The 11,599-nt window shown below is 37.7% G+C and overlaps 3 protein-coding genes across 3 annotated transcripts; 1 reads left to right on the forward strand and 2 right to left on the reverse strand.

Moving 5' to 3' along the window:
- The first annotated feature begins 676 nt into the window (after positions 1 to 676).
- On the forward strand, positions 677 to 6,159 carry LOC116174412 (malate synthase-like). The gene is given in 9 exon segments (XM_031492326.1): positions 677 to 937; positions 982 to 1,185; positions 1,233 to 1,400; positions 1,448 to 1,775; positions 1,822 to 1,972; positions 2,020 to 2,125; positions 2,172 to 2,271; positions 2,274 to 2,425; positions 5,882 to 6,159. Coding segments are annotated over 9 exon segments (1,605 nt in total). The 5' UTR covers positions 677 to 757; the 3' UTR covers positions 6,098 to 6,159.
- Positions 6,015 to 7,419, reverse strand: LOC116174415 (AN1-type zinc finger protein 2A-like). The gene is made up of 6 exons (XM_031492331.1): positions 7,186 to 7,419; positions 7,090 to 7,132; positions 6,897 to 7,039; positions 6,652 to 6,847; positions 6,530 to 6,602; positions 6,015 to 6,480 (listed from the first exon to the last, which is right to left on the reverse strand). The coding sequence occupies exons 1-6, from the start codon at positions 7,238 to 7,240 to the stop codon at positions 6,304 to 6,306; spliced, it is 687 nt and encodes a 228-aa protein (XP_031348191.1). The 5' UTR covers positions 7,241 to 7,419; the 3' UTR covers positions 6,015 to 6,303.
- Positions 7,420 to 9,017: 1,598 nt separating this feature from the next.
- Positions 9,018 to 10,693, reverse strand: LOC116174472 (palmitoyltransferase ZDHHC15B-like). The gene is made up of 3 exons (XM_031492405.1): positions 9,879 to 10,693; positions 9,575 to 9,832; positions 9,018 to 9,528 (listed from the first exon to the last, which is right to left on the reverse strand). Exons 1-3 carry the CDS (start codon positions 10,220 to 10,222, stop codon positions 9,267 to 9,269), a joined length of 864 nt encoding a protein of 287 aa, XP_031348265.1. The 5' UTR covers positions 10,223 to 10,693; the 3' UTR covers positions 9,018 to 9,266.
- Positions 10,694 to 11,599: the final 906 nt, after the last annotated feature.

Below are 11,599 nucleotides of genomic sequence, written 5' to 3' on the forward strand. Positions count from 1 at the left end.
CTACTAGTTCAAAAGGTACAGCCCTTTGAATTTCCTCGTTCTTATTATTCCTTAAATGGCAGTTCAAAATGTACGGAGTCTTGTGTCTTGCAAGATCTGTAGAGCAATTGTAGTTTAAAGGTCCGGTTTTTGAATAGATAGATTAAATACAATAAGTACTAGTGCGCCATCTCCATGGCAATCGATACACTTTCTATCAATTATAGTTTAAGAAGTCTAGTTGAGATGTCGCCACGTACGCACCTTCTTATAAAATTTTATTTGAATTTATGCGATTAATAGCAACGTCGCACTTATTATTCCTTCAATGCAGTGCCGTTTTTAAGTTTTTCGGGGCCCTGGGCCATTCGTTCGAGGAGGCCCTCCTTACCCTCAATAAAAACGGCAGATTGGGGAGATTCAAGCAAATCCCTAATTTGAATATGGGTACTCGATATTTGTAGCCTGGTTTGTAGGCAACACATCATGCTCAATGAACAGAAAACATTTATTTTTGCAATTCGTAACTTCTTATGCATAGGAGTTTATTTAAAGCCCTTGGAAGAACAATTTCAATAACAGGTACATTAAACTGAACCGTTTTACAACAACTTTCACACGAATTTTCTTTCGAAATTGGTTTCTCGTCTATAACTTTTGATTGAGAAGTTTAAAAGATCACACACCACACATTTATCCTTGGCTTTCTTATCTATATAAATATTTCCATTGAACCTTGTTCAAAAGTGTATCTGATATATAACTTAAAATTCAATGGATGGTTTCCATTCAACTACAAAACACCATGAAATATAAAAAACCTGGCTACAGATCGACACAAGTATCGATTACAAACTCTCCAATACATCTACAGGAAGTTTTCGCGCAAGTATTCACGAAGAGTGCGTTGGATTTTGTGGCAGAGCTAGTAATTCGATTTGAAGATGGAATCGAGCAGGTGGGCCAACTCCCAAATTTCGTCTTTAAACAAATTCGTTTCAGTTGCACTGGAATCGTCTGAAGACGACATCAGAACTGCACTTAGGTGCGACATCGCTAAACTTCAACAATACTTGTCGAGAGGATTGGAAGATCGGGGAACTTCCCAGTCGGCTGCATAACAGGCGAGTGGATTTAGGCGATGTCTCACCGGCGAACACGTCTCACTTTATTAAAGCACTCAATGCTCCCGTACAGGGAGTTCAAGTATGTATGTCTGCATAAGATCGTGGCGATACAAAATGCTCCCGCAGGTCGATTTCGACGATGGCCATTGCCCCACGTGGCACAACCAGATCGTGGGCTTACACAATGTGTACCAAGCTGTTCACGGTGGACTTTACAATGTTCCCAAAATTGAGAATTTACCAATTTTGATGTTACGACCCCGTGCGTGGAATATGATCGAGCACAACATTATGGTAATTCGCCACCCTTAATTTAGAAACGTTGCAGTTTAGTGTTTTAGATAAACGGCAAGAAAGCTCCGGGCCCCCTGGTTGATTTCGGTTTATTAATGTACCACAACGCACAAATTTTATACGAACACAACTGCGGCCCATATTTTTATTTATCGAAGGTGGAAAGTGCAAAGGAGGCGAAATTGTGGAACGACATATTTTTGTGGACACAACGAAGGCTCAACTTGCCGCACGGTACGATAAAAGCGTGCGTCTTGATTGAGAACATCTTGTCCGCATTTGCAATGGACGAAATTTTATATCAGCTGAAGGATCATTCGTTAGGGCTCAACTGTGGCATATGGGACTATGCGGCATCAATAATATGCAAATTGGGTAAGTGGTTACTTTCATCGAGTGTCATTCGCAATTTTATTTCAAGGACACAACAGGAAGTTTCTGCTCCCCGACCGTAACAAGTATGTGAATGTCGACAAGCACTTTTTAAAGCAGTACGTTTTGCTTGTGATTAAAACCTGTCACGCACGTGGGGCTCCCGCCACGTGTGGAATGAGCGCATTACTCAACCAAAGGTATTTCTCACTGCACTCAAATGGAACGTGCTAAACTGTCATTTTAGCCCCGACATTGTGGAACAAGTGAAAGTTGCGAAAAAAAAAGAAATACTAATGGGTGCCGATGGATTCTTGGTTTACGACGAAACACTAGTACCTTCACTTAGCGAGGTTGGTTTCACAACTCAAAAAACACGACTACTGTTAAACACCGTAGTTATGGAACGAATGCAGCCAGAAACCCAATCAAATCGATAAACAAATTGACGTTAACATTACGGCCTCCGACCTACTGGAAGTTCCCGTTGGAGATGTTACTTTGACGGTCTCAAACACAACGTCGAAATTGCAATTTTGTTCATTTACAACTGGCTAATCGGTAACGGTCACTTTGTTTACAAGGGATGTGTGGAGGATTCTGCTACGGCCGAAATCTCCCGCTGGCAAGTGTGGCAGTGGATCACACATCAGGTATTACCCGCTTTACAAAGATAATACTACACTAGATAGACACCGTCTGTATAAATTTAAACCCTCAATTTTGTCCCTAGGATAAGTCGACTCTGTCCACAGTCGATGTTTTTACCACAGTAGTATCGACTACTCACTGCATTTACAGGCGCAATATTAGAACAATGGCTCTTAATACAGGGTGTTTTTTTGGGAGCTTTAGTTAAACGTTTCTGGGAAAGTAAAATAGGTAGGTTTTTGAAAGTTTGTACTTAGGAGTTACTCTGAAGGCCGAATCGATGTAAAATATTTTCAAAATGGCTGCACTGCACTTCCGGAAGTACCTAGATAGTAGCTTCGTTATTTTAAATTGGATTTTTGGATTCTACGTGAAATTTCAGTTCTTTTGAGACCCACATGTGGATATCTGCCATTTATGGTTTTTAAGTTATTTTGCCTTTAAGAAAAAAAATGGCGGATGCAGATAACCCATTTTTATCAGTGTATAGAGAATGAATAGGGCTTTCTTTTAGTGTACTTAAAAAAAAGTTAAGTTGCGGACGACCGCACCTATGGAGATCCAAATTTAAGAAACTTCAAAGGCTAAAAACTCAATTTTTTTAAATGGAATGACCATTTTCTGTCTATTGCATGAGATTAAGAATCGAAATGGGCATATTTTGAAAATACATGTTCCTATAGCTATCTTTAACAGTTTCCGAATTATTCCCATTTAATTAAATTTACATTATTTTTTTCGGATTTTCTTTTTAGTAGTCGGCCATGATTTTATAACAATCGAATTTTAAACAAATCTAGTGACACTAATCCGTCACCTGTTATAGGTTAACATAAGTTTTTCAAAAATCGAAAATGGGCTCGCAGTGGTTTCACCTATTTTGGAATTTCATTGTTATTTATGGTGAAATGGACAGAATCGCCGTACGTTTATTCGGACACTGGAACGAAATTTTATGAATTTTGGAAATTTTGTACCCCCAAATGCACTACAAACCGTTGAATCACAAGTGATACCAAGCTCTACAAGAGTAGGGTTGCCATCTCAAAACTCTGCCAACTAGGACAGGAAGCGTGAAAACCCCGGATTTAGGGATTATAAACCCGGACATATCAACTGAATTTGATAAAAAAATAGTGTCTAAAGAAATAGTCTTTGAAATTGTACTTTATTTTTACCACTGACTAGAATGTTTCAATATTCAATAAATTCCTTTCTTTGGTCCACTGTTATGTCACTAGTGAACATTTTCTTTCAACGTTGGCATTATGAGACCCCGCTGGACCTAGCCCCTCCCACCATTGTGAATCAATTTAAGAATGGTATCCAATTTATGAGCTATTTAGGAGCTTTTCATATCGCAAGCTTAAAATTTTAGAGCTCGCTTTAATCACTAGGAATCGAACATTTCTTATGGGGTGGCCGAGTCTACTTGGATTCAGCCCCCCCACTGATCAGAATTACTTTTTTCAAATTAAATTTGTACTGGAATTACGAGCTATTTAAGAGCTTTAATTTACAAGTAATTTCGATTTTTGAGCGCCACTCCTAAAAGAGCAAATAGATATAATCGATGGGGCGGCCAGTTCCACTTGGACGTAGCCCCTCCTCTGTTATCGTTTACTTATTTCAAATTAATTTTTATGCATAGTGGGGTGGACGCCAACACCAATATTTTTGTCATTAAAGCACCAGATTTGGTACACTTTCTACTTAGGTGGACCCGAATGGAAATCGCCCGGGAGGCAGCGAGAGACACGCTGCTGTGAGGGAGGGGTAAACTTTTCTTACGCTGCGCGCGCTGTTGGTCGTCATAACTGCTAAATTATAACTACTAGGGCAAGTCTGGTATCATTTTCGCATAAATAAAAGATGGCCATTCATTTTCTGAAACAAAAAATGCATCCTTACGGACAAAAAATCGAATTACTGTAAAAATCTAGAATTTTATTTACAAAAAAATTGTTCAAATGACCATAAACTTTGAACTAGCGCCGATATCGCCTACAAAAAAATATAATTAAAAAGCCATTACGTATTCTAAAAATATAAGCCTCCTGGGAACAGTTTAATAAATAATGCGTTTAAAAAAATATTATACACAGCGCGGCAGAAAAATAAAATGCCGTGATTAGGTACCAGCCCGAAGATCTACTGAATTATTAATTATAGTAGTTGAGATTTATTTGGGGGGGGGCTAGGTCCAGCGGGGTCATTATGAGCAGGAATGCAAAAAAAGCACTAGGCAATTTTCAATAACTCCAAGTATAAATGAGGATTCAGTGTTTTAAAAAATTGTAACCAAAGCTGATTGGTTTTGTCGGCTTACATTTTGACAGAAAGTCATAGATGCCTCAGTAGCTTAAAACCCGGATTACCAATGAAACCCCGCCCGGACGCTCCCCGGACGCCCCCTAAACTAGGACAAATCCGGGGAAACCCGGACGGATGGCAACCCTATACAAGAGAATATTTAAGAAAATGAATTGAATTCTGTTTGCAACACGAAGGCTTTCATTTTGAGCGTGTGTTGAAGAAGGAAGGTTTTTTTAAATAATTTGATCCTATTTTCATATAAATTTGTGTTTTAAATTATAGCTGATCACATTGTTGTCTTTTTTATTAATGAATTATTTAGACTAGAATCAATGATATTAAAGAATCCTTTCCTTGATTAGTTTAAAATTCGATTGTTATAAAATCATGGCCCACTACTAAAAAGAAAATCCAAAAAAAATGGTATCAATTTAATGAAATGGGAATAAATCAGAACATGTAATAAGCCAATTTCGATTCTCTACCTACTGCAATAGTAATAAAATGGTCATTTCATTAAAAAAACTGAGTTTTTAGTCTTTGAAGTTTCTCAAATTTGGATCTCTATAGGTGCGGTTGTACGCAACTTAACTTTTTTTTAAGTACACTAAAAGAAAGCCCTATTCATTCTCTATGCACAGATAAAAATGGGTTGCCATGACTACAACCGTTTAAAAGTAATCAATTATCAAGGTACCATCTGCATCCGCCATTTTTTTTCTTAAAGTCAAAATAACTTAAAAACCATAAATGGCAGATATCAACATGTGGATATTAAAAAAACTGAAATTTCACGTAAAATCCAAAAATGCAATAAAATATAGGGGTTGCCATTTAAAATATTGAAGTTACTATCTACTTCCGCAATGCAGCCATTTAAAAAATATTTTACATCGATTCGGCGTTCAGAGTAACTCCTAAGTACAAATGTTTAAAAACCTTCTTATTTTACTTTCCCAGAAACGTTTAACTAAAGCTCCCAAAAAAACACCCTATATAATGCATCTCATGTGTCAAATAAAGCCTCCCATATCTTCTTTACGGAACTAAACAAACAGTTAACAACTTGGCCATTTACGGTGTCTATCTAGTATAGTGTTACCTTTGCGCTTTACTTGATTATTAATACAAAATGCCTGTAGATTAACATTGGAGAAACTCTTCAAACTGTCGATAAGGAATTAATTGAACAATTAGCGACCGATTTTGTCCATAATAAAAATAGCGTTATGGAGCAAGCCGCAGAGATCTTTGTCGAGATTGTAACAATGAGATATGCACCAGAATATATTACAACATATTTAAACGATCACATTATCTTTAAACAAAGGCAAGCTGCATTAAATGCCAAGCTATAATATAATGTTAATGAGCTTTTTAATGGTTTACATTAGTTGTTAAATAAAATACTAGATTGTGACTTCTCTTTCTACCACCTTAACACGATGGGAGCAATAAAAGAAGAATGTAACTAAATTTTAATGGTGACCTGTTTTTGACTTCTGAAAATACCACTTTTCTATCAAATTGTCAATTAAAAATTGGTGTTAAAGTAAGGCGTGTGTTACGAAACATTACACCTATCACGATTTTGTCTTGAGCCGCCTACTACCGTTTGTGAATCAGTCGCTTGCAGTTGTCTGGCTAATGCTAAATCTAACTCCTCCTGCTTTACTTTGCTATTTAAGCTGGTTTCTTGCATTGACAGCGCCAGAGCTCTTGCTAGCGCTTCGTCGTCACTCTAAAACTGTACTTAACTAACCGCAGTCACTAGAGCCATTTTTACGTACCATATTCCCTTGCACATTTGTAAACGTTGTAGGTGTTGCGGAATTTTGTTTTTGTCGTGCAAGAGATGCCTCCCTAAAACAACACTTGAGTATTCTAACAAGTATAAATTACGACAACTTACAGATTTCTCTTTCGCATCGCCGCCAATTTGCCTTGGCAATTATGATCGGCCATATGTCGATGTTTTAAACAATAATTATAGGTGCACTCATCACAAACGATCGGTACAACCTCCTTAGTCTTACAAGATTTAAAAGAGCACTTGTTTGTGAACACTTTCCTCTTTTGTTTGGCCGGATCCGACTGACAATCGCTATCTACAATGAACGGCGTAAGTTAAGGCACTCCTCCAAAAACGGAACCGACCTATATGGTTGCTTACGGCTAAATCTGGCAGTTGCCCTCGCTGTATCGGAATTGGAATGTTACACAGCGGGCAAACGGGAACCTGATTATTCTTCTTATAGGCGTTTGTGCAATTATGGATGGAATATTGATAGTGCTCGTCGCTTAAAACGAGAAACTAGTAAACAGCGAACGAGCCGGAAGTAAAACTTACCAAAAAATTTTGTTGCAAGCGTCGCACCGAATAGGCAGAAAGTCTGAAATGTTCCAATATTAAAAATGAAAGTTGAAACGATGAAAAGTGGTGTACCTAATTTATTGCAGGTCGATACTGAGCAATGTTTACCAAGATCGGGGAACTCCATCTTCGCTCACGGCTGCAATTGGACTGTTGTGGTTAAGGCAAGTTGGAAATTTAAGTATATAAGTACTTGCTATGACTAATAAATGCGAAATTTCTGGAAATTAGAAAGTATGGAATGACGAAATGTGCATGAATTGGTGTTTTTCATTTTGGCCAGCTGATTTTGACGTCACACAATGCGCATGCTTGCAGTCACGTGTTGATCAGTGGCGTGGTATGCATCGGGTAAACAGTGGATATATTTTCTAAACATTGGAAAGTACAAATGTCACTCGTCTTTGTAATTTTCTGGGTTGATATGAGGCGAGGGTAACTGATCAAGGGTTAATTTTTATACATAAACATGTGTCCTGAAAATAGCTGTCAGTATAGGGATTTTTGTCCTACAAAAGGTGGTGTAGTCGTTTTTTTAACGTTTGCTGAAATCAGGACCTTGAAACAAAAACCATGTTTTCGATCTTGGGGACGCCGCGCCGCCATTTTAGATGAAAGGCGCAAAAATGGCGTTTTCAAAATAACTCCGCAACGGCTGATCTTACAACAAAAAAGGGTTCAAATAAAAGATAAAGAAGACAAAACTCCTCACATTTTTGTAATAAACTTTTTTCTGACCTAATATGTCTCGAGTTTAGCGACGAAAATATGCATTTTCCCCAATTTTAGTGATTTTTCCTCGGATTTTTCTAATGTTTTTGTAAATTGAAAGTGTACTCATTTCTACACCGCCTTGAGGTATGTAAGGTGGCTCGTTACGTCTTGATTGTCATGATAAGTGATTCTCAGGTTTCCTGCAACCACATGTTATCCCTTAAATTTTTTTATCGCCGACATGGTGCAGCCAATCACACCGCGGCACGTGCCACGTCAAAAAAGTGGAGGGGGTGAGATTCCTTTCTACTACTACCATGAAGAATAACCCCCACCCCTTTTTTTTGATAAAGGATTAGAAAGTAAGGGCGGTTGCAGAGACCTTTTAGAAAGCCATGAAACCAAAATCTCCCCACTCGAAAAGTTATAGTTTGTACAAACTTATTCATTTCCACGAGACGTGTTATTAGAATGCAATGAAGGATAAAACGTGTGATTACCCCCCCCCCCTCCCATTTTCAAAAGTGGTACTTTAGCACCGTTAAAAGCATGCGTCTGCACATGTAAAAGTTATGCACGTTTTACTTTCAAAAATAGCCCCTAAGACGGCAAAATGTTATGGCTGCCTGCCACGCACCTTCCAGGTATATGCTACCTATTGCAAAAAAAGCCCAACATAGCAGAAATGGGTCCAGACGAATGGACAAAACGCAAACAATAGCACATGCGCTAAAAATACCCAACAAATGTTCATAAGAGGAATCGTCCCGAGTGTTTATTTTCAATAAAAGGTTTCCATCATTGATTATCTTAATTACTTTAAATTAGGGTTTTCTACTATGTAAATCATACAACCTACGATTTAAAACAAATACCAGTAGAAGAATGGAAAAGTTACCGGATTTATGGTTCAGCAGTAGAGCATTGGGTTATAAATCCGGAGGTCGGGTGTTCGAACCCGGGTTGAGGTGAATTTTTCATCTGTGGCGGAGATGGAAATTACCTTAAGACCAGTTCCGAGCATTCTACCGGCTACTCCGAATTAGGTTTTCCTAATTCGTAAGGTAAATACCGGAGCAGTATAGACCAACTTAAGAGCTTCTGCAGAGGCACCTCTAAATAGCATTATGCGGGTCACTCTGTAATTGGGCGCATGCCTGTTGAGGGCCCAAAACAAAGAGAGGGATAATAATAATAATAAAAGTTGCAGGAAGAACACAACAAAAGCATGTGGGGAAGTCTTCCCATTCAATTGTTGATGTAGGTTAGATAGGGGAGTCAAGTGCCTTCGACTTCTCATAAATTACCATTACTTTCTATGCAGTATGTACCTACTAATGACGGCATGGTTGGGAGTATATGGATCGAATAAGACTGAATATAAACTATAACAGGATTTATATGTTCAATTTATTTAGCTTCAGTGTTAAATGTAGACATTATTCTTTACCACGCGCTAAAGGGTAATCAATCCCGTTACACTCATTGGTGTCTATGGGAAGAAACCATAGGCAACAGGAGTTGCCCATAACTTCTCTGATATTACCACAAGTTCCCAAATCAAAAGTTAAATCTTCATTAGCGTCGCTAAAGATGGGCCTCTGTATTAATTCAATAGTCGTTCTATTGGAACAGATTTGCGTCAGGTGGTATATAAAGAAAACTGTTAAAAGTATACTCATAATTGTTACGTACATAAATCTGAAAATGTATATGAATTATACCGATTTTCAATCCCCGATCTTACCCTACGGTCATATGAAATAAGTCATAGTTGACAGGTGACTTGGCCCAAAACTGCAAAAAGTATTTGACGGAAGTTGCAAGGAAGAAAATACAATTCAACGAGGTGTAGAACAGTAGCAAAACAAAGAATTTGTAATTCCACAAGTGAATGCAGCTATTCAGCCAGGGGCAATGGTGGTCCATCTTAAGCACGCATTGGCCACAAGCGGAACAATGGTGCGTTCTATCGGGCTTGACATGTTTGCACTTTTTACAGAACCTGAAACACAAAAATTACAACCGGATAGCACGTTATTATCAAGCACCTGATATGTCCATCGGCATTACGTGTTACGACAGTTAACTCGTTTGCGTTACAAAATTGTAGAAGCATGGCGTTAATTTGAGGACCCGATTCGAGGTCCTTAAGTCGGTGAAATAGCTCGTCGGAAATACGAAATGATCTCGGTACTGTGGGCGTTGGTCCAAATATTGTTTTATATAAACAGCAATGCATCATTATATAAAGGATGTGAAAAATTGTAAGGTACCAAGTTAGAGTTTGCACATCTGCGATTAACTTGATGCACACTTCGACAACGTACACGTAATATATCCAAATATTCAGAATTAGAATCGAAATTGGTAGTATTAATCTATCCAATGACATTGCATGTCAATGTAAAAATAATGTCACAGCCGAATGTAAAGTTACTCAGAAGGTTATCCATTTCTTATTAGACAATATCGAGTCAAGTATGAGACAAGCTCCTGTGCGCCCCCTACTGAGCGAATCCCCAGATGGCGAATGGACACGGACGATAATAATTACATTGAGCAAATTCTGGGAGTATCTAGGCATTGGGAATCTTAAGAAACCTGATGGGAAATTAGAGCTCCTCATTTCCGGGCACACAATAATACCTCGCATGAAGCGACCACTGGAAACAAAGGGCTCAACTTCACAACAATAGGCTGGATAAAGTCAATGTTGAGGAGCAGGAAAATAACGGCAAGGCTAGGCCTCAATCACAGTGATGACCGAAAAACTCAAGGGGGATGTGGCCTGTAGAATCCATAATTTCAAACAGTTCCAAGATTGGGCTACTAGTTCAAAAGTTACAGCCCTTTAAATTGTCTTTCGAAATTGGTTTCTAGTTTATAACTTTTGATTGAGAGGTCTGATCGAAAAAGTATGAATTGTTTTGGATTCTACGCACCAAAATTAATAAGAAAAAGAGTTTTCCCGAGAAATTTTGGTGCAGTCGATTTTTGCTAAAAAAGGAAGGTTATACACTGCCTTTTTTAGAGCCCCGAAAAAAAATTCTGATCGACCCGGAAAAAAAAATTTCTTATAGAATGTGGCCTGTAGAATCCATAATTTCAAACAGTTCCAAGATTGGGCTACTAGTTCAAAAGTTACGGCCCTTTGAATTTTCTTTCGAAATTGGTTTCTAGTCTATAACTTTTGATTGAGAAAGAAAAAAAAAAGTGTTTTCCAGAGAAATTTTGGTGCAGTCGATTTTTGGTAGGGTGTGCAATAATCCAAGTTACTTATTAATACAAAGCGGTTAATTCAACTACTCTCGTATTACAAAAGCATGCGTATGAGATGGTTGCCGTTACATACAGTTTTTTTATATGAGTTAAAACAATATAATTATAGTAAAACTAGCTATACGCTTTCAACAATATGTTTATGATAAATTTTATAATTTTTCATAGCTATCCCTATACGTATTATATTTTTTGATAGCTATTATTATATTTTTAATTACCTTTAACATACATTTTTCTCCGTGTATGTATTCAGTTGTAGTGTAGCTAATAAAAGACATTATTATTGTTATAAAATAGTGATGGAAACATGGAAATTTTCCCTCATACAAGTGGGAAAGTTCCCACGCATTTCAAGTACTTTCCAGCTTTTTGGAGTAAGGTAACATTTACCATTAACAAGGTTGGACTTGAAGATAATTTTTCTACATTAAAAGTTAAAGTGCAATCAAAATAAAATGTGTAGTTGTGGGTGAAGTATACAAAAATA

This window comes from Photinus pyralis, unplaced genomic scaffold (genome assembly GCF_008802855.1).
Source record: "Photinus pyralis isolate 1611_PpyrPB1 unplaced genomic scaffold, Ppyr1.3 Ppyr1.4_LG6, whole genome shotgun sequence".
NCBI lineage: Eukaryota > Metazoa > Arthropoda > Insecta > Coleoptera > Lampyridae > Photinus > Photinus pyralis.